The following is a 21,390-nucleotide window of genomic DNA, read 5'->3' as shown; positions in this document are numbered from 1 at the left end:
CACACACACACACACACACACACACAAACGAACCACAATGTGAGGTGAAGGTGGGAAGGGTAGCGCAAATGCGTCAGAGAAACCAAGGCACACGAACACACATGTAAGGAGAGTCCAAGGGAGGCGCCAGCCAGGCAAGCAGATGAACAGGCAGCCAGCCAACCGGACAGATAGTCACGCAAGTTTGAGGGGGACACATGCAAACGGCAACCTTGATCGTTGGAAGAAGCCAAACGAGCTGAGGTCCTTTGCCATGGCAAGCAAGGACGGCTTGCTTGTTTGGCTGTTGTACAGGCCAATCGCATACACCTGACAAAGCCGCCAACAAGCACGCATGCATGCGGGTGTGCATGTGAGCACACAGCAGGCGCCTGTGCGTGCGTCCGTCTGTCCGTCGTGGTGTCTCATTGCCACCACCACCCATCACATCATCAACAACATCTTCGCTTACCTTCATCTTCGTTGTCGTTCGTTGTCGTTGAGTGTGAAATGTGTGCGTGGTTTATTTTTGGCAACGACACGAGCTGGATTGGATGGCTGTTGTTGTTGTTGTTGATGTTGTTGTCGTTGATGATGTTGTTGTTGATGTTGTTGTTGTTGTTGTTGGTGGTGGTGGTGATGGCTTGAGGGAGGGCCGGGAAGGAAGGCGAGCAAGGCAGAGTAGATTGCTGGGTTTAAAATGCAGATACGAACAATGCAGCCACAGGAAAGAGAGGGAAGAAGCAACAAGCGTACGGGCGGCTGGACAAACCCATTTATCCATGAGCGTGCATGCATGCCTGCCTGGCTGGAATGAAACGAGCAAGCAACAGGGAGCGAGCCAACAACCAGAGGCGTGCCTGCCGGCAAACGAAAGAGCTACAGGGACAGCAACAGTGGAAGGGCAAGAACAAGCACAAGAAGAAGCCCAAGCGGGACAATAGGAAGAAGAAGGAAGCTGCGAGGACCCGACTAGCAATTATGGAGGAGGAGAAGAAGAAGTAGTCAGCGAAACGGAAACGGAGAGCGAGGTACAGAACTACACACACACACACACACACACACACACACACACACACACACGCAACGCACAAGAAGGCGCACGATGCGGTGCGTTTGAGTGAGCAAAGCATCAGGGGACACAGCAGTGCCATGGACACAGAAAGAAGGAAGAACCATTCAAAGCACCCCACTTCAACCCACAACTGAACGTACTCTGCAACGACGATGAGCCAAACGCTTTGCCGAGCCTGCGACGATCAGAGCACTGGCGCACCTGTCTGTATGTGTCTGTTGTGGCGTGGGCAAACATTGTTGACGCACGCAAACACCCGGGGAGGGGAAAGGGGTCGCGTTGGTTATTGGAGGTGACGGGTGGGTTGGTGTCAGCACACAGGCGAACAAAAGCCCCACGCACACGAGCACAGATACATACATGCTCACAGAGATGCACACACACACACACACACACACACACACACAGAGCCACGCACATGAATTGCTCTTCCCTGCCCCACTCAACGTCAAAGCGATTTGACGCACATGTGTCGATGGTTGAGTCTGGAATCTCGTGCTTGAGCAGGGTGATGACGACGTGGTCGTGTGCGCCCTGGAAGAGCGTCTCCGCCTCAAATGCCACAACCTTGTGCTTCTTCGCAGTGCGCAGCGTGCCTGTCAGTGCCTCAAACTCATTCTGTGTTTCTTGGAAGAGCTGGCCAAAGCTGACTTCAAGCTGGTCCGGGGCACCGTTGGGCTTCCCATACTTCTCAATGGCCGCAATCAGCTTGCGAATCTGTGGGGGTAAATATACACACGCACACGAGTACAAGCAGTACATGTGTAAGCGGACAGAAGCTCGCAAGAGCGGGATATGCGTAAAACAAACACGAGCTCCATGTTACAGTCACAACCCCCCCCCCCACACAGAGAAAACACAGTTAGATTCATGACCTCCTTGTCGATCCAGCGGGCAGCCTGCTGCGCACGCTTCTCGCTGAGTTCGCCCTTGCGGACAGACGTGCTGAGCCGTCGACGGTTGATGCGCGCATCGTCGGGAACATCGGGCCCAGAAGCCGCTGCGTACAACACACACACACACACACACACACACACACACACACACACACACACACGTGTGAAGACAGGGTGGGGTGGGGAAGTGGTTAGCAAGCGTGTGTGGTAGTGTGCACTGCATGTAGTCGTGTGAAGTCGTGTGAACAGAGGTGTGTGGCGACATGTATGGTGGAATACAGCCGTGATGGCGTGCGCGTGCGTCTAATGACAGCCATGCTCATCACCGTCGGCGCAATGGTTCCAAGCACGATGACAGGCTTCACGCTTGATCTCACACGCAGCGCGGAACAAACACATTGTGTGCGTTGTGCGTACGTTTTGCTGGCGCTGGGGCCTTTCCGCGGCGGCTCAGGCGTACTTGCTCCTTGTGGTACAGCCCAGCCATGCTGCAAAGACGCACAAGAATATGCACACGCACACACGCACAAAAGCCCGTGAGCGAAGGGCAAGCAGACCACCCACCTGCTTGTACACAACAACAACAACAACAACAACAACAACAACAACAACAACAACAACAACACCCACACAGAACAAACGCACGGCACAAGCGTGCGACACAAAGCGCAGCTAATGCGTGCAGTGTTCCACTCTACCTTGCGAGCACATCCACAACCGCGTCCTCATCTCCATCGCTCTTTTCACCGCTGCCGCCGCTGTTGCTGTTGTCGCTTGCAGCCGGATCGGGAGGGTTCAGCTGCGAGCGTGATCCCGCTGCGCTGCCTGGCTCCGACCGCGAGCCGCTCCCTGTTTGTTTTGGCAGAACCCTTCCGCGGTGCAGCAGCGTCGACGAGCTTGCGCCTCTCCGCTGCCAACTGCGGCCACCAGCATCCGTGGCGGCACTGCTGTTCGGGTTGGATGACGTGGAAGACGTCGCGTTGGTGCTGATACCGCTGTTCCCGCTGCTGTTGCCCGGCTGCTTGTCAGCGATGCGGGCGTCGCGCTTTGCGCGTGCGGAGGCTGCGAGCTGCTTGAGGTTGATGGAGTTGGAGCGGTTCATTGTACTGCGACGGATGGACGACTTGAGCGTCGCCGTCAGCTTGCGCCGCGTGCTCGCCTCCCGCACTTGCTGGTACGTGTCTGCACATGGAGATGCACGTCGTTTGTTGTTCAGTGGTACAGGTGAGAATGGTTTGGTGTTGGAAGAAGGGAGGACACATTGGTCGCAGAATTGGTGTTTGCGTACAAACCATGCAAGAGCACATCCTCACACACACACACACACACACACACAGACAGACACAGACAGACACAGACACATACACGCACAGACAGACAGACGGACAGACAGACAGACAGACAGACGGACAGACAGACAGACACACTCACACCCCCCACACCCACACCCACACCCACACGTACGCACACATGCGCAGCGCCACGTACATGTGTCGAGGTTTGAGTCCTGGAGGCCGTCGCGAAGCAAGGTGATGGTGACACCATCATGCAGGCCCTTGAGCAGCATCTCTGCCCCATACGACACAATTTGCTGCTTCTTGGCCGTCCGAAGGGTTCCAGACAGGTTCTGCCACGGGTTGCAGGTGCACGCAAACGTATTGTTTTGTTTTGTGTGTGTGTGTGTGTACGTGTGTACGTGTGAGTGTTTGTACGTGTAGGAGAACAAACTTGCGTGTGCAGACGCGTTTGAGTGAGTGCAATGCATATGAAGTTGGGTTGATGGCCAGCATGACGTGGCTGTTTGCTCTGCGCGCGCGCGCACACACACACACACACAGACATCTCTGCCATAAAATCGCATTGTCAGACACGTTCAGTCAACACGTGCATGGCCAAGCAGCCAAACAGTCGCCATCGCATGCCACACCTCGAGGTTGTTTGATGTCTCAAACAGCTTTCCAAAGGTGATGGTCGGCTTGCCCGCCTTGTCCGTCTGTCCATGGCTCTTGATGTTCTGGATCAGCTTGCGTATCTGGTCATCCACAAAGCGCGTGGCTGCGAGGGCGCGGCGTGGGTTCAACTCACCGCGTCGCACAGACACAGACAGCTTCCGCTGCAGCACTGGCGCCGTGTCCGGGATGCTGAACGACTGGTCCACGATTGTAGTCGTGCCGGCCTCGTTCTTCGGTTGCGTGTCGTCATCAGCAGACGTCGTGGTGATGGTTGGTGCCGATGTGGGGTTGCTGTTCTTCGCTGCCTTCGTCTTTGCAGCCGCATTGCGCGCAGCCTGCTGCATTGCCGCCTTTTGTTTCATGGTGTCGCGTCGGTTGATGGCCGTCATGCTTGCAAGCACGTCAATCACGGCTTCCTCGTCCGCTTGCACATCACGCGCGGTCAGCTGGCGGTGCGCCTTCACCTTCACGGCCTGCGCTTTCGCTTTCGCCTCTGCAATCCTCTTCTGGGCCGACGTCTGCGCTGGAGACAGGGCTGACCCTGCCGTTGCTCTCGGCGTTGCTGGTGCAGCTGGTTTGGCTGTTGTCATTGCGACAGGGGATGCCGCACGTCGTGCAGGGTTGCTGCTGTTGCTGTGGCCCCCTGCAGTTGCAGTTGTTGTTGCTTCTTCTGCTGTTGTTGGGGGTGATGGCGTGTTCATTGGCGCAGGCGTCACCACCCTGTTTGTTGTCACCGTCGCACCACGCTGCTGTTGCTGCGGAGTGGCCGGGTGCGCGCTGCTTGCTGTCATGGATGTCGTCGGTGCTGCTGTTGCTGCTGCTGCTGCCTTCGTTGCCGCGCGTGCAGCTGCGTGTTCCGCCATCACCTGGGCCTCCACCTCAGCCCGGATGGTCGCACGAAGGCTTGCCGACAGCTCGTCCTTGAGCGCCTGTCGCTCCTTGTCATGCTTGGCCCTCATCTCCTCCATCTCCGTCTCGACGCGGTGGCGGGCGCGCTGCTCCGCAACAAGCTGCTGCTCAAGCGTGTCCACCTTCTGCTGGGCGGCCGTCGTTGTGTCCTTGGCCCTTGTCAGCGACGCGGCGTGCTTCTCCGCCTGCTTGTCCTGCTGGTGCGCAATGCGGTCAAGTACAGCCGCGTGCTCCTTGCGTGCGCGTGCAAGCTCCTCGCCAAGCCGTTTGCACTCGTCTTTGGCGGCTGCCGTCTCCTTGCGCGCGGCTGCCAGCTGCTGCTCCAGCGCCGCCTTTGTGGACGCGAGCGACGACTCGGCCAGGCGCAGCGAAAACTGCAGCGATTCAACGTCTTGCATCAGCGCGGCCACCTGCAAAGCAAGCAGGTATGCATGCAGGCAAGCAGGCAAGCGTGGGGGTAGTTGCAATGAGCATTTTCGCAGTTGAAAGCGCCGATGCGCTGATGTGGCAGCGCGGAATATGCTCAACCTCAAACTTCAAATCACAGCTCGAGGGGTCGTTGGCGAGGCGCAGGAGCAGCCAAAACTAAACCAGAAGCCAAAACAGAGAGGGTCAAGGGCAGGCGACATCCGCCATCACTTCACTGCACATGACTCTGCGTGCGCACCTGCTCTGATTCATCGGGAAGATCAAAGTCGAGGGGAACACCAGACGCAATGAAGCGCTTTCCTTCAAACAGCGAACTGCCGTTGCCGTCACCATCATCATCATCATCCTGGTCATCATCATCATCATCCTGGTCATCGGGCGCCTCCGCATCAAGAAGATCCAAGCGGGCGAGCAGGTCGCGCTTCTCGCCTAGCGATCGGGTGTGGTGGTGGCAGTGGTGGCAGTGGTGGTGACGATGGTGATGTGACAGTGAGGCGGAGATTGTGAGACCGAAGGTAATCAAACACACAGACACAGTCACACACACACACCTGCTTCGTGAGCGTGTTCTTCGGTAAGTGGCTGGAGGGAAACGGCGGCGGCAGTTGGGGGCGAGTCGTTGCGCTGACGCACAGACGACATGCGGATGTGGTCGTACGTGTCTGCACACAGCAACAACCACACGCGTTACATGACAGTGGTTGTGTCATGGCGTGCGTGCACACGTTTGAATCGGTGGTGCGTGTATGAGCGAATGACATGCTGTGTGTGTGTGTGTGTGTATGTGTGTGTGTGTGTGTGTGTGTGTGTGTGTGTGTGTGTGTGTGTGTGTGTGTGTGTGTGTGTGTGTGTGTGCTTGCGTGCGGACAGCGCCAGGCAGGAAGAGCAAAGGCACGGTTGCAGCAACACAAGAATCGCAGCTGTGATGATGGCCAGTACGGGTTGCATCTCACATGTGTCCTCGTCTGCGTCATCCACGTCGTTCACGAGGAGGGTGATGGACAGCGAGTCGTGGTCTGGCCGCTGCAGCTCCACCGCCGGCAGCGCAACAATCCCGCGGTCCCGCGCAGTGTGCAGCAGCCCAAGCAATTGCTGTGGTGCGTGTGTGTGTGTGTGCGTGCGTGTGTGTGTGCGTGTGTGCGTGTGCGTGCGTGTGAGTGTGTGTATGTGTGTGAGTGAGTGTGTATGTGTGTGTGAGTGAGTGTGTATGTCTATCTGTCTCACTGACTGACTGCCTGCCTGTATGTCTGTCTGTATGTGAGTGATGAGCCTTGAGGCGCAGATGCGAGCGTCAAGTGGCTTGCAAGGGTCAATCCGAAGCCGGTTCATGTCGGCTGCGTCACCTCTTCGCCAAACATGCCACTCGTCTCGTCAGCAAGGCGCTTCAGTTGGATCTATCAAGAGAAACCAGAGCGGGGAAAGGGGGGGGGGGAGGGATGGAGGGTTTGAGAACGGCATGCGCGAATCATGGTGGTGGTGGTGATGATGATGATGATGGTGGTGGTAGTGATTGTGATGATGGTGATGATGATGGTGATGATGATGATGGTGGTGATGGTGATGTGGTGGCATGGAGATTGCCGTGTTGTGTGCAGGCAGGGGCATGAGGGGTTGGTGCATCGCACCTTCCAAGTGCGTTTGTTGACGTCTGGTGCGCCAGACTCTTGGATGCACATGGCTAGGCGGCGGAGCTGCGATGGATGGAACGCATTGAATCGGTTGATGAGGGAGAGTATATGAAAGGCGAGGCAACACAGGCACGTAACAGCACACAACGGTAGTCGCAGATGAATCGAGGTGACGTGCGGTGCCAACGCATAAACATACAGCCAGACAGACAAACAAACACACAAACAAGCACACAGACCCACAAACCCACAAACAAACAAACCAACCCACAAACAAACAAACAAACAAACAAACAAACAAACAAACAAACAAACAAACAAGCACACCCCCCCCCCCACACACACACGCACACAAACCCACAAACAAACACATACGGAGCGTATCATGTCGCAGCACCTGCTTGTCGACGTATGCGGCCGCCTGCAGCGCTCGGTTCGGGTTCAGCTCGCCGCGGCGAATGCTCACACTCAACTTCCGCTGGAACAGATGTGCGTGCGTTGGCTTGCGTGTGTGCGCGAGGACGTCAAACGTGTGCACAGCGCGACCAGCAGCATCATCGCTGTTGCCATTGCCAGCGTCGGTGTCGTTGTCGTCGTCGTCATCATTGGCCTCCGTGTGGATGACTGTTGCCAGGGAAGCAAGCACGTCCTCAATCGCATCCGTCTCCTCGTCTGCAAACGGAATGACAGCAGCGTGTGCATGGGTGTGCACATGTGTGAGTGTGAATGAGCGTACGTGTCACTGCGCACAACTTTTGAACACATGTGGTTCAATAGGTTGTGCATGTACATGTGATTGTGAGATCGTGTGATTGTGTGATTGTGAGTGCGCATGTGTCGTTCGGCTTCACTCAATTATGCGCAGCATGTCCCAGAACACACACACACACACACACACACACATGCGCGCACGTGTGTACCTGTTGGGTCACCCGCCTGCAGCAGTTCGCGAGAGAACGTGCCGCTGCGCCCTGTTGTTCCCAGCGACGTGGACACGGCATTCACAAGCCGGCTCCCTGGTGCCACAAGCGCAGGACAGCGTGTGTTGGCGATTGAGCATGGATGTATTACATGCACACAAACACACAAAACAACACACAAGGCAGATCACCGTGAGCAGCAGAGATGGACACGTGGTCACGCGCACAACAGCATGCACACCCTCACTCAGCCACAAGCTGCCACGCACACACACACACACACACACACACACACACACACACACACACACACACACACACACACACACACACACACACACACGTCAGCACACCTCGCGTGTTTGACAGCTTGCGGGCACGCAGGGCCGTGGCGCGGGCCGTGGAGAGCGACGATCGCGTCTGACGCAACGGAACACCGCCGCTGTCACCGTGTGCCGCTGTTGAGGATGCTGATGATGTGGCAGAGGTGACGTTTGCCAGTCTGGTTTTGCTGGCGCGGCGGGTGGAGCCTTTGGACGACTTGCGGAAGGAGCATGCACGCACCAGGCCAAACGTGTCTGCATTGTGGTGTGAATATGCGCGTGCGCGTGTTTTGTGTTGTGTGTCGTGCCAGTGAATGAGTGCAAGTGCTGGGAACAAACGACGGCGCAGAGGTTAGTGGCAACAGGTTCAAGCAGCAGCAGCAGCAGCAAAGGGACGCACATGTGTCTGGACTGGAGTCATCAATGTCTTCACGGATGCCGATGATGTCCACGGAATCGCTGGCGCCCTGAATGAGTCGGTCGCCGGCAAAATCAACAGCGCCCTTCACCTTTGCCGCCTTCAGGTGCCCAACAAGGGCCTGCCCGCCGTGTGTGTCAACGTCGTGGCAAGCATGTGGTGCATGTCACACAGCAGCATCAGAGTAGCATCAGAGCGGACATCGATTGCGCTGACAAGGTCATCAAGTCCAGGGCACAACACACTCAAGCAAGGCGGCACACTGACACACGGACATGCACACAAGAAGGCACAAACATCGCGACCCAAGGCGAAGTTTAACGGGCTTCCATTTCGCGAAACGAAATAAACAGTGCACGCACCTGTCCCCAAAACACCCTGGACGCCTTGCGACGAAGACGGCCAAAGGAAATATGGCTGTGCCCTTCACCATCGATGGTGCCTTCGCGAAAGATGATCTTGAGCAGCTTGCGGATCTGTCACGTGCACATCATGTGCAGCACGCGTAAATCAGTGTATGACTTGGTCACGCTGCAAACGAGCGCTGCCCCATCATAACGCACACAAACACACACACATCGTTGCAGCAATCCTTTGTGGCATAGCCCACGCTGTTGAACACACTCACCCCAACGTCCATCCATCGCGTAGCACCAACGGCGCGCTGTGCGCTGAGTTCGCCTGCTTCCACAGAAGCACTGAGCTTGCGTCCAAGCACTGGGGCATCCTCCCGAATCTTTGCGGCTCGATCTTGCGGTGTCACTGCAGCCACAGAGAGAGAGACACACACAAACACACAGACACACAAACACACAGACACACATACACACAGACACACGCACACACACACACACACACACACACACACAGACACACACACGCACGCATACATACGCACACACACACAAGCGTGCACACACAAACATGCACACACAAACATGCAGGTGAACAGTTTAACTTGTGAGTGAGGAAGCAAAGCGCTTTCGGGTTCTCACGTGTCGCCGACAATCGCGTGCCCTTGTGATTTCCTCTGCTACACAACAAGGAACTCACCTGGTGCCTGTGGCGCGTGGATCTTTTGGCGTGGCGGCGTGGTCAGGCCCGCTTGGCCCTGTTTGGCACCGGGACCAGCGTCCTCGTCGTCATCTTCGTCGTCGTCCTCCTCCTCGTCATCATCATCGTCCTCATTGATGGCAACAAGGCTCACCAGCACGTCATCCACTGCGTCTTGCAGCTCCCCTTCTTCCTCATCCGTCTCCCACTCGCTCTCACTGCTCCTGGATGTTGTTGTCGTTGTCGTGTCATCCGCCATGGCGCAAGGAGCACAAACAAGCAAAGAAGAGCAGCACAAACAAACGAACGAAGAAGGTCTTCCTTCTTGCTTTTTCTTGGCTTGGCTTGATTGTTGGCGATTGGTGAATAATTTCTTTGAAATTTCGGCACCTTCGGCCGTTACACCAACGACGATGACAACACGGCGACCAGCGGGTTCACTGGCTGCGCCGGTATCGGGCATGCAGCGCAACTTCCCGCTGACCGTCTCCGTGCTCTGGTGAGCAAAGGGTGCATATGGGGTGACGGGCACGCGTGTAGTTGTGTGGATATTCTTCACGTTGGCTGTGGTTGCTTCATTTGCGGTGTCTGTCTTGGGGTGTCTTGTACCGTCCACCTATGGTGGCACGTGGAAATCTCAAGCCAGCATGTCGCCAGGACGTGACCCATGTAACTTTGTGACGCGTATGTTCACACACACACACACACACATACACACACATACACACACACACACACACACACACACACACACACGCATGGAATGGTTTAGGTCGCGCATCCCGCAGGGTTCGCCAAGAGTTCTGAAGCTTGCATCACCCACCGTGAAGATCTCTGCAGCGACTGTGCAGGTGCTTGCACGTGAAGCCGAGTATGCCGCATCCTCGTTGGATCGTGCAGGTGACGCCCCATTTGAGGGCTTCATCGCCGGTGACCTGGACTTCAATGCCGCCGAGGCGTGCTTCGAATTCCACGCTTCTCGCTTCGATCCAGGCCGTCGCCTGAGCGACGGATCCCTCGTCCCAGCAGTCCCCGTCACTGGCCAGACCATGATCCGCGTGCATGTGAGTCGTGAGCTCAATGTTAATGCGTGTGCAAGTGTGTGTGTGGTGTATGGGTGTGCGTTTGTGCAGGTTTGTGTTTGTGTTTGTGTTTGTGTTTGTGTTTGTGTGTGTGTGTGTGCTGGTTTGTCACTTCGTGTGTGTGCGTGGCAGCAGCAAGGCTTCGTGACTTGCACGCGACACCTTGTGCTGAAAGTACACACGCGTGTGTTGTGTCTCGCGCGTGGTATGCACCGCTTCTGGCTGCCTGCTGATCAACATGGAAGTTTTTCCTTTAGAGCTGACATACTGGTGGTACTGTGTTTGCTGTGCTGCTCCGTGCTGCTCTGTCATGCAGTCGAAACACCAGAGCCAGCGCGCTGTGTTCGCGCGTCTTTCATCGCAGTATGCCCAGCAGATGCAAGGCGCCACCACCGTCTCCAGCGCCCTGTGCCCGGCAATGGAAGTGGACGTGTCTGTGGTCAGCGACGGCGGCGCCTACGAGACAGCATCTGCACGCCTCACATGGCTTGCCATCACACCAGCTGCCAAGTTCAAGGTAAGGAGCACGTTTTGTTCAGCAACTGGGGCCTTTGTGGACTGTCGCCTCACTGCTGTCATCCTGGCTTGCGTGCTCGTTGTGTGCGTCCATTTCTGTTTCATCTCACCCTTGCATGCACCTCAGTGCTCTGGTGCTTTCAGTCTACGCAAGCATTGCCATGTTCTTCACCCTCACATGCATCGCCCTCCATCCCTCTTCCCCTGTGTGTGTATCGCTGCAGGCTGTGCCGATTCTCCCGCTGACGGTCGTGCGAACGGCGCTGTATCATCGCATGTCCATGCATCATGACGCCTTGCAGGAGGTGAGCCAGAGCGTGAATGACGGCATGAATGACGCTGCCCTGCAAGACAACCATGAGAATTATGCACACACAAGTGTACACACACACATGAGCATAAGCATTACACACACACACACACACACACACACACACACGTGAGCACACACGTTACACACACACACACGAACAAATAATACCTGCGATGTTTTGACGTGCCGTGTGCATGTGCGTGTGTGTGCAGTTTGAGAGCGGGTATGTGACGCTGAACGAGCACCGCCACGCCATTCTCGTCCTTGAGGACGATCCAGCGGCCAAGTCAATGCCGCTTGTCGGCGTGTACATCACGGGTGTTGCGTCGGCCTCTCTGTCGGACCCGCGCGTGACGGCTGCGTGCATCCGGTACGCTGCTGCGCGCCACTTGCAGCAGCGTGTGTACGTTGATCGTGTGCACTTCCTGCTGTGCTTCCACACGCGTGTGGCTGGCGCGTCGCAGTGGCAGTGGTTTGAGGTCTGTGCACTCGCTGACGACGTCCTAGTCGGTGATCGCGTCATCGCAACGCACCAGACAACAATGCAGGTATGTATGTGCAGGGGGATGCGAGTACAGCATGTGCACATGTGTACATGTGTGCGTGTGTGTGCGTGTGTGTGTGCGTGTGCCCCTTTGTGCCCCTGTATGCCCTTGTGTGCCCATGTGTGCTTGGCATGAGGTTTTGTGTTGCAGCATGTCCCCTCCTCACACAGTCCCTCCCGCTCTCTGCGCCGTTCGCTTTTCATTAGACGGGCGATTCCAGCACGCTGTCGCGCCGAGGAACAATCGAGCTCTCGCTGTGTGCACCGTCTGCATATGAACATGCCAGCGGCGACGGCAACAGCACCACCACCAGTGGCGTTGGCGGCAGTGCTGATCGGCGTGAACAGGAGCTGTTGCAGTCGGAGATGGAGGCTGTGGATGCTGTTGAGAGTTCGCCCGTCGCAGCACCGCCACAAATGGCGCGCATACACGCGCGGGCACCCGTGTTTGCATCGCATGAGGACACGTTTGGTGGCAGCAGCTTGCTGGACCTGAGCGTCGACGCCGACCAACTGTCACACCGCCAGCACCAGCAGCGGGAAGTGGAGAGGCAAGGGGCGGTCGATGTTGATGCGGACACGCTGCGAGCAATGCAGGCGAAAATCGCCAGTCTTGAAGAGCACGTGCGGATCCTGTCTGCACAAGCATCAGGTCGTACATCGGTCGCATCATTCGTCTCCTCGCAACTCGAGACTGCGGCCGAACGCGCACACCTTTCTTCCTCTTCCACGCACGTCTCCAACACCCCGACCCCAACACCCACCCGCAGCGGCAGCGCACAGGAAGGTACCTTCACCCGTGATGATGGAACTGGTGGTGACGATGATGGTGATGAGGGCGACGCTGCGAGCAACGACCAGTTTGGTGAGCGCAGGGGTGCACAGCCAGTCAACACCAGCGAGCACGATCGGGTGTCACTTCTTCTTGACATCTCGCACAGCGGCGACGAGCCTGTCTTTGCTGGCGTTCAACAACAGCAGCAAGAGCAGCAAGAGCAGCAAGAGCAGCAGGAGCAGCAGGAGCAGCAAGAGCAGCAAGAGCAAAACAGCGACATGGCTGACCACCGTGATGTTGATCAAGGTCAGCAACGGTATCAGACGCAACAGAAGCAGAAGCAGAAGCAGAAGCGGAAGCACCGCCGCTCTTCGTCCCATGGCGCAGGGCTGAGTGATGTCTCCATCACCCTTCTTGAGGTATTCATGGCGCTGCTGTGTGCCTCTTGCCTCTTCTGTTGCGCATGTGTGTTGCGTTCCCGCTGCCGTTGCGTGTTGGACTGCTCGTTGCGTCTGTTCCCAGCCTCGATTGTACCCGTTGTATGTGCCACATATGCTGTCACATCTTTCATCACATCACATCAACACCGTCTCTCCGTTGTGTCACAACAGGACAAACTGCGGCAATTTCTGGACATATCCGCGTGCACACAATCGTCTCAGCCGCCATCATCCCTGTCCACGGGCGCAGGTCAGGCATCAAAACAGCAACTTTGCTGCACACGCAAATGGACTGCCACCCATTGCGTGTGTGTTTGGACAAGAGCTTGCGTGATGGCAGACGACACACACACACACACACACACACACACACACACACACATACACACGCACATACACACACATACACACACACACATACGCACACACATACACACACATACACACACGCGCGCGCGCGCGATGCTGTGCCTCACATGTCAAGTATCAATCCGGCTGTCTCTGTCTCTTTCCTCCTTTCTCTGCCATCAGAGGAAATGCAATCCCTGCATTCGCAGCGTGTGGGTGGTGCACACAGCCCAGCAGGTAATGCAGTGTGAAGAAAAGCCTTGTAACTCGTCAGCAGCATCTATGCATGCCTTTTGACACCTGTTCTTGTGTTTTGGTCTCCAGGGCACACACATACAACACACACGAGTGCTTGCGTGTGTGGATACGGGTGTTGTTGTTTCGTGTGCTCGCATTGACATGATTGATGCACATGACTTTCGCGTGGTTTTGTTGCAGACGGCCGGGGTTGCGCTGTACGTCAGGAGACACCCGTGTTCAGCCCTCTTCACGACGTCACTTCCCGTGTTGCTTCTCCTCACAACACACTGGTGCGTACTAGACAGCCCATCGTCGCGTGTCCGCGCAGGTCACGTGATGATTGTTGCGTTGCACGTCTTCTCTCACTTGGTGCTGATGTCGCCTGAAGTCGACCCCACGCTCTCTGACACAACGTTGCATCCCCACACAACACACATCCTCACTCACACATGATACGCACCCACAACATTCACACACACCCCCCCACACACACACCACACACGTACATATCCACATGCACACACACATACACACTCATTTCCATGTGCGCCCGCCAGTCCCGCGCTGCTGTGCATGCACCGCGGCAAAAGCTTTCGGTGCACGGCGATGCAGCAAAGCCACGTGGTGTCATCGGGGCAAACACGGAAACACGCACGAGCAACGCGAACACACGCGCGCATGAAACAGCAGCACTGCCAGCACAGCGCGCAGCGGGGAAGAAGGCGGTGGCTGGTGACAAGCGACACGGTCTTCGTGTTGTGACGAACCAGCAGCAGTGGACCCAGGGCGGCAGAGCAACAGCAGCGGAGGCGAAGCAGGTCACGTCTGCACGCTCGTTGAGAGAAGAGGTCCGTCACACACACAGACACACACACACACACACACACACACACAGACACAGACACAGACACACACACACACACACACACACACACACACACACACACACACACACACACACACACACACACACACACACACACGCACGGTGACTTTGTTGGATCGTGATCAAGTGACTGTGGGGGCTGCTTTGCAGCAGGGTTGAATGTCGGTGTTGGTGTTTGAGTGATGTTTTGTTTTATGAGTGCCATGTTTTCTCTTGTCTGTGGCTCATCACTCCATCGCACCAATGTCATGCACACATGCATACGCGCACTTGTTCTCGTTACATTCGCGTGTTTGGCCGCAGGCGGATGCGATTGTGCGCCGGTACACCCAGCAGCAGCGCTGGTGATGGCAAGGAGCACTTCTCAATGTGGGGTGTTCTCTTGCTTGTCCTGTTTCGTCCATGTTGGTATGCGCAGTTTTGTAGTTGCACAGCGATTGATTGGTTCGGCGCACGTTCAGCCGTTTTGTTTACATGCTTTCCATAAACGATGATGATGATGGTGATGATGGTGATGATGGTGGGACTGGAAATCGTGGCGGCGAAGACGGTCGTGGTTTTATCTCATCTCATCGCTCACTCGACTTAATCAGTCAGTATTCGTGTATTCGATGTGAGACAAAGGGGCAGCATCTGGAAACAGAAGAGCTTGCGCACACATAAAGAACGCATGGGTGTATCAAACACACACACACACACACACACAAACAAACACAAACAAACACACAAGCAAACACAAACAAACAAACACACACATCCACACACATACACACACACACACACACACACACACACACACACACACACACACACACACACACAAAGCACGTGCTCTCTGCTGATGCGCTCAGACGTCGAGCGCGGGCAGCATGGCTTCTACACAATTGCACCAAAAGTTGGCGCATGTGCCGTGGTAGTCGCAGCCGTTCATGGTGAACCCGTTTGCGGAAGCGGAGGAGGAGGAAGAGGTTGGGGAAGCAAGCACGCCGAGCAGTGGCGATGCCACCTGTGTTTCGTGCAGGCAAATGGCACACACCGTCCCCGTCATGGGCGACTCGTTGTCTTCACTTGGCTTTCGCAACTCCTGCTCCCACGTGCACAACCCAAACAGTCTCCATGTGAGTACAACACGCGTTGCCATGTGCACGTACATATGCAAATGAAGCAGCATGATGATGAAGGCGTGAGTGCTCTCCCTCTCCCTCCTTCTGTCTGTCTGTGTGTCTGAGTGTGTGTCTGTGTCTGTGTCTGTCTGTGTCTGTCTGGCTCCCCCTCCTCATTCGCTCCCAGCACCAACACCAGCTGACCTGGATTGAGAGTGACGCGGCAAGGTTGCGCATGTTCGAAATGAGGGCGCGAACGCTTGAGCGCAACACCTCAACACTGTCTTGTTCCTCCTCTGACGCCTGCTCCGTGGGTGTTGGCGGCAGCTTTCTCTCAGATGCACTCGCAATCCTCTCTGCCACGCCAATCATTTCTCGCACACCTGCAGTCGTTGTTGTTGTGTGCACACGCACAACAGGTTGAATGAGCACCGGCGAACAACAACAGTCAGCGCGCTGCAGCAAGCACACACACACACACACAACACTGACGCACAGCGTGCGTGCACACACACAACACAACACAATACAATACAATACAATACAATACAATACAATACAATACAACATAACATACCACACCACACCACATCAAAACACAGCCAACGAGGCAGCAATGCCAGGACAGGCAAGACAGCATGAGCATCACCTGCGACAAAGTCCGTAAACTGCTTTTGTTCCTTGACCGTGTCGACATCATCCAGTGTGGACAACCGTTCCAGTGCTGTAAGCGCTGTCTGCAGTTCAACGCGAGCACTGCGTGATGTGACAAAAACAAATTGGTGTGAATTGCGGTGAGTTTCCCACGTGTCACGTTGAGGGTGTTGCCAGAACAATCGGTGGTGTGAGATGCAAGGGAGCAAGCAAGCCCAGGAGGAAGAATAGTAAGTTAATCACAAGACAGCCGTATGGTCAGGCATGCTGGCAAGGCGCAACTCACGCTTTGAGAATCTTTGTCCACACTTCTCGGGCACGCTGGGTATTGGCTGCCTCCCTATCGGCAGTCATCGCGAGCGCAGCAACACAACGAGCACGTCAGCTCGGCGCTCTGATTGAAAGAGACCAAAGCACACCCACACCCACGCACACACCCACACACAACGTACGCACCCACGCACACTCATGCACACACTCAGGCACAGACACGCACACGACAATCTATGGCTTACGATTTGAGTGTGGTCGTTTGTACATCTGGGGTCAGCTCAAGATCGCGAAAGGCGGCATACACGTCCTCAATCACAGCAGAGGCAGAGCCGTCATCTGCCGTGGATGGTGACAGTGTCGCTGCACCGCTCGTGCCACCAACAGCACCAACAGCTGCGTCTTGCGTCATGTCCGGCTGGTGTTGTAGCTGCTGCTGTTGCTCGAAGACAGGACCGCTGGCATCAAAATGCGTGTCAAATGCGGCAAATTGCGGCTCGGCCACTTGTGACGTCGGCTGCGGTGCTGAAAACGCCCCAAACGCATCATCATTTCCAAAGTCATCATCACCATCCGTGTGCTTCTTCCACACCTGCTGTTGCTGCTGTTGCTGCTGTTGCTCTTCACTGGCGATGTCAGCAAATGCCCCAAAGTCGTCTCCAAACGGCTGCGCCCGTTCCTGCTGCTGCTGCTGTTGTTGTGCGCCTGCAGCGGCAGTCGTTTGGGGTTGAGGAGCGGACGAAAACGCTGGGAATGCAGCGTCGCCGTCGTCGTTTCGAGACAGTCGATGCTGCGGTTCCGTTTGCTGCTGTTGCGCAGTTGACGTCGATGTGAATGCGCCAAAGCCATTGTCATCTTCTTGCTCCTGCTGACCCGTCGTTGTCGCAAACATTCCGAAATCACCGGCAGGCTGCTGCTTGCTCTCCTCCGTAGTCGCGGAAGAGAAAACCCCGAAGGAGCTGTCGCCTTCATCCTCTTCCTCATGTTGTTGTTGTTGTTGTTGTTGTTGTTGTTGTTGTTGTTGCTGCTGCTGCTGCTGTTGGTTTGGTGCGGCGCCATCTGAGATTTCTCCAGTCGACGCAAAACCGCCGCCAAAGTCACTGGCAGGCGGCTGTTGCTGCAGCTCTGCTGGTGTTGATGAGAAGGCGCCAAAGTCATCCTCGTCCTTCTCGGTTGCTTCTTTTCCTTGCTGCTGTGTGGTGGTCGAGGCAAACACGCCAAACTGCCCCTGGTAGCTGTCTTTATTTTGATTGCTTTCATCCGCCGTTGCAGCAAAGGCACCAAAGCCCTCTTGTTGTTGTTGTCGTTGTTGTCGTTGTTGTTGTTGTTGTTGTTGTTGTTGTTGTTGTTGTTGTTGTTGTTGTTGTTGTTGTTGTTGTTGTTGTTGTTGTTGTTGTTGTTGTTGCTCTCGTTTTGCTGTAAAGGAGTGGTCGTCGTGGGCAGCTGCTCCAAAGGCAGCAAACACACGAAACGCATCACTCTCTCTTGGGTGTTGCTGCTGCTGTTGCTGCTGCTGCGAGGTTGTCGTCGTGTCTTCCGTGGACAGCGAGGAAAAGACACCGAAATTGTCACCAGTCTCCTCCCCCTGCTGCTGCTGCTGTTTCTGCTGTTGTTGGGGTTCTGCTGATGTGGCAGCGAAATCACCAAACGAGTCATCTTCGCCTTCCTTCGCCTTCGCTTGTTCCTCCTCCACCTTGTGCTGCTGTTCAACGGCCGTGAATGCCCCAAAGTCATCGCCAATTTGGGCTGCAACATCGACACCGCTTACGAGCGGCAGCGGCCACGAGGGCAGCTCGTGCAAGGCAGACAGAGACGGAGGGACTGAGCGCTGTGCGAGGGACGCAAGGGCGAGGGCCGTGTGCAGTTGGTGGCGTGACAGTGCATCTCGCTGCTCAGATGCGCCGTGCGCTGCAACAGCCACAATCTGCTGTGAAACTTGCTGTGAAACACGGGCGTTTGACTGAAGAAACGCGGCGACGGTGCGAGCAGAGGCGCCGCTGGCGTCTGTGAGCCCGCAACTGCGCTCCGCATGGCTGTACACGCGAGGCAGCAAGTGCTGAGGGATGGGAGATGATGGCGGGGAGAAGGGGCACAGCAAGGGAATGCCATATCCACTGGCAGCCGCATCGTACGTGGGCGCCGGTGTGGACGCGGTCGCTGCTGACGGCTGTGGCTGAGGTGGTGCTGGTGCGCCCAGCGTCGGCGACGATGCCACGTGCGTGGGGTGTGTCTCGCGTGCCGGGCTGTCATCATCAGCAAATTGTTTTCCTTCGCTGTCACCAACATGCGTCGGTGGTTGTGCTGGCTCCTGCTCCTGTTCCTGCTCCTCCCTGAAGAGGTCTGCAAATGCGGAGTAATCGCGGACAGCGTCTGCGGCACCGCGCCAATTGATCATAGGCGATGTGGACCCGTTGTCCTGTTGTGGCGGCTGCTCCTGTTGTTGGTTCTGCTGCATCTGCTCAGATGATGTCGAAGAGAAGGCACCAAAGTCGTCATCAACCTTTGGCAGTTGCTGCTGTTGTTTCTGCATCTGCTCAGATGATGTCGAAGAGAAGGCACCAAAGTCATCATCAACCTTTGGCAGTTGCTGCTGTTGTTGCTGCATCTGCTCAGATGACGTCGATGAGAAGGTGCCAAAGTCATCGTCAACCTTTGGCATTTGCTGTTGTTGGTGTTGTGGGGCAGTGGATGTCGATGAGAAGGCACCAAAGTCATCATCAGCCCTTGGCAGTTGCTGTTGTTGGTGTTGTGAGGCAGTGGATGTCGATGAGAAGGCACCAAAGTCATCATCAGCCCTTGGCAGTTGCTGTTGTTGCTGCTGCTGTTCAGATGAAGTCGATGAGAAGGCGCCAAAGTCATCATCATCATCATCATCATCATCAACCTTTGGCATTTGTTGTTGTTGGTGTTGTTGTGGCTCGGTCGACGTGGATGAGAAGGCACCAAAGTCATCATCGGCCTTTGGCACTTGCTGCTCTGCTGAGGTGGATGAGAAAGCACCGAAATCATCATCACCCTTCGCTTGGTGTTGTGGCTCAGTCGATGTGGATGAGAAGGCGCCGAAATCATCATCGTTCTTTGTTTGCTGTTTCTGTTGCTGTTGCTCAGTCGATGTGGATGAGAATGCACCAAATTCATCACTGGCCTTCGATTGCGTCGACGTTGAAAACGCGCCAAAGTCATCATCCTTCTTCGTTTGTTGCTGCTCTGTGGACGTGGAGGAGAATGCACCAAAGTCATCGCCGTGAGTTCCATGCTGCTGCTGTTGTGGCGCAAACGATGAGGAAAAGGCGCCAAAGTCGCCCCCGTCCTTCATCGGCAGCTGCTTCTGCTGCGGCCGCTGCTGCTGCGTTGCTGTGGAAGGAAACGCACCAACCCTGCCCTCACTCGGCTGTGCCTGCACCGTGACAGGTTGTGCCTGCGGTTGCAGCTCCTTGAATGCGGAATACGGGTCCGCATCCGTGAAGTCCCCAAAGTCATCGTCAACAGCGCTCCGTTGCGCATGCGGCTGCTGCTGCTGCTGCTGCTGCTGCTGCTGTTGTTGTTGTTGTTGTTGTTGTTGTTGTTGTTGTTGTTGTTGTTGTTGTTGTTGTTGTTGTTGTTGTTGTTGTTGTTGTTGTTGTTCTTGTTGTTGTTGTTGTTGTTGGGATCGCAGCTGAGGATGGACAAGTGGTGCGGACGACAGCGCTGGTGCAGCAGGTGCAGGTTCGGTCTCCTTCTTCATCTGCGCACTGGATGCCGTCTGAATAAGCCACACCAGCATAATGGCAGCAGGCAAGTGTGAAGGAGGGAGGCCGGCCATATGAATCTGGCAGTTGTACCGTCTGTAATGTGATGTGTTCACACAGCATGCAACAACCACCAGGGCCGACATGGCAGCAAAAATCAGAGGCCAACGGGGTAACAGTGGTCACACGTACCAGCCCAGAGAGGAGCTTGTCCGCAGTAAACTTTGAAGACGCTTTGCTTCGTGCAGCAGTCTGCATAAAGGAAACACAGCGCAGTGCAGAAGAATTGCGTGGCACGCCGTGAGTATGTGCGCGTCGCGTTCAAGAATCCGCAGGCTGCTCACACCCACCCACACCCACACCCACACCCACACCCACACACATACACACTCACACTCACACACTCACACTCACACCCACACACATACACACACACACACTCACACACCATACAAAGCACATACAAAGTCTTGCAGCCGGCGCCGTTGTTCCTCAAACTCGGCCTTCTTCCGCATCTCCTCAGCCTTCTTTGGATCCATCTGCACGACAAGAAAAGCACGCAGAATGGAACACGCAAGCAAAACCAGTGAGGCAACGCATTGCGACGACATTGTAGTCCACATACATGCATGCAAAGCAAGCCATGAGCAATGGATGAAGGAACATCATGACTTGAGCGCAGGCAACGATCAGACGCAAAAGTACACCCAGTGTAAACACGAAAGTCATGCGATACATAGATCAGGGGTACTGCCTGACTTGTTGTGGTGCCATGTGTTGGTGTTGCTGCTGCTGCTGCGGCGACGGGAACCCTTGTGTGTAGAAGGAGTGGCCAGGTTGCGGGTGTGGCGGCATTCCTTGTTGTGGCATTCCTTGCTGTGCTTGGCTTGCGGCAAAACCAGGGTACAT

At 55.7% G+C, this 21,390-nt stretch overlaps 3 protein-coding genes across 3 annotated transcripts in view; 1 reads left to right on the top strand and 2 right to left on the bottom strand.

Moving 5' to 3' along the window:
* PTSG_00510 (uncharacterized protein) overlaps window positions 1-9,937 on the bottom strand; it is a gene marked incomplete at its 3' end in the record, with an annotated part of 14,780 nt that extends 4,843 nt beyond the window's left edge. The window contains exons 1-21 of the mRNA XM_004998996.1: window positions 9,583-9,937; window positions 9,158-9,291; window positions 8,892-9,005; window positions 8,512-8,650; window positions 8,142-8,366; window positions 7,789-7,884; window positions 7,266-7,540; window positions 6,866-6,931; window positions 6,584-6,634; window positions 6,194-6,332; window positions 5,792-5,902; window positions 5,479-5,669; window positions 3,878-5,221; window positions 3,439-3,577; window positions 2,649-3,132; window positions 2,368-2,438; window positions 1,930-2,054; window positions 1,522-1,771; window positions 1,195-1,269; window positions 517-668; window positions 212-309 (exon numbers count right to left, since the gene is read on the bottom strand). Coding sequence (XP_004999053.1) covers window positions 212-309; window positions 517-668; window positions 1,195-1,269; window positions 1,522-1,771; window positions 1,930-2,054; window positions 2,368-2,438; window positions 2,649-3,132; window positions 3,439-3,577; window positions 3,878-5,221; window positions 5,479-5,669; window positions 5,792-5,902; window positions 6,194-6,332; window positions 6,584-6,634; window positions 6,866-6,931; window positions 7,266-7,540; window positions 7,789-7,884; window positions 8,142-8,366; window positions 8,512-8,650; window positions 8,892-9,005; window positions 9,158-9,291; window positions 9,583-9,841 — 4,538 coding nt within the window. The 5' untranslated portion in view covers window positions 9,842-9,937. The remainder of the gene's footprint in view (window positions 1-211; window positions 310-516; window positions 669-1,194; window positions 1,270-1,521; window positions 1,772-1,929; window positions 2,055-2,367; window positions 2,439-2,648; window positions 3,133-3,438; window positions 3,578-3,877; window positions 5,222-5,478; window positions 5,670-5,791; window positions 5,903-6,193; window positions 6,333-6,583; window positions 6,635-6,865; window positions 6,932-7,265; window positions 7,541-7,788; window positions 7,885-8,141; window positions 8,367-8,511; window positions 8,651-8,891; window positions 9,006-9,157; window positions 9,292-9,582) is intronic.
* On the top strand, window positions 9,876-15,232 carry PTSG_00509 (uncharacterized protein). Its single transcript, XM_004998995.1, has 11 exons — window positions 9,876-10,081; window positions 10,355-10,646; window positions 10,981-11,181; window positions 11,405-11,485; window positions 11,706-12,041; window positions 12,245-13,231; window positions 13,424-13,502; window positions 13,784-13,837; window positions 14,039-14,130; window positions 14,398-14,688; window positions 15,030-15,232. The coding sequence occupies exons 1-11, from the start codon at window positions 9,996-9,998 to the stop codon at window positions 15,072-15,074; spliced, it is 2,544 nt and encodes an 847-aa protein (XP_004999052.1). The 5' UTR covers window positions 9,876-9,995; the 3' UTR covers window positions 15,075-15,232.
* Window positions 15,233-15,573: 341 nt separating this feature from the next.
* Window positions 15,574-21,390, bottom strand: part of PTSG_00508 (uncharacterized protein) — a gene marked incomplete at its 3' end in the record, with an annotated part of 6,360 nt that continues 543 nt past the window's right edge. The window contains exons 1-9 of the mRNA XM_004998994.1: window positions 21,241-21,390; window positions 20,946-21,020; window positions 20,674-20,733; window positions 19,329-20,495; window positions 16,999-19,253; window positions 16,770-16,823; window positions 16,479-16,585; window positions 16,034-16,212; window positions 15,574-15,810 (exon numbers count right to left, since the gene is read on the bottom strand). The exon at window positions 21,241-21,390 is cut by the window's right edge and continues 543 nt beyond it. Of these exons, the coding sequence (XP_004999051.1) occupies window positions 15,574-15,810; window positions 16,034-16,212; window positions 16,479-16,585; window positions 16,770-16,823; window positions 16,999-19,253; window positions 19,329-20,495; window positions 20,674-20,733; window positions 20,946-21,020; window positions 21,241-21,390 (4,284 nt within the window). The remainder of the gene's footprint in view (window positions 15,811-16,033; window positions 16,213-16,478; window positions 16,586-16,769; window positions 16,824-16,998; window positions 19,254-19,328; window positions 20,496-20,673; window positions 20,734-20,945; window positions 21,021-21,240) is intronic.

This window comes from Salpingoeca rosetta, assembly GCF_000188695.1.
Source record: "Salpingoeca rosetta unplaced genomic scaffold supercont1.1, whole genome shotgun sequence".
Lineage (NCBI taxonomy): Eukaryota > Choanoflagellata > Craspedida > Salpingoecidae > Salpingoeca > Salpingoeca rosetta.
This window is presented reverse-complemented; position numbering and strand designations above follow the sequence as displayed.

Excerpts from the sequence above, each read along its gene's own strand:
- PTSG_00509 (XM_004998995.1), top strand. The coding sequence starts at position 9,996 with ATGACAACACGGCGACCAGCGGGTTCACTGGCTGCGCCGGTATCGGGC. Across the intron at positions 10,082-10,354 it reads CTGACCGTCTCCGTGCTCTG|GTCGCGCATCCCGCAGGGTT; the intron begins GTGAGCAAAGGG and ends GGAATGGTTTAG. Across the intron at positions 11,486-11,705 it reads ATCATGACGCCTTGCAGGAG|TTTGAGAGCGGGTATGTGAC; the intron begins GTGAGCCAGAGC and ends GTGTGTGTGCAG.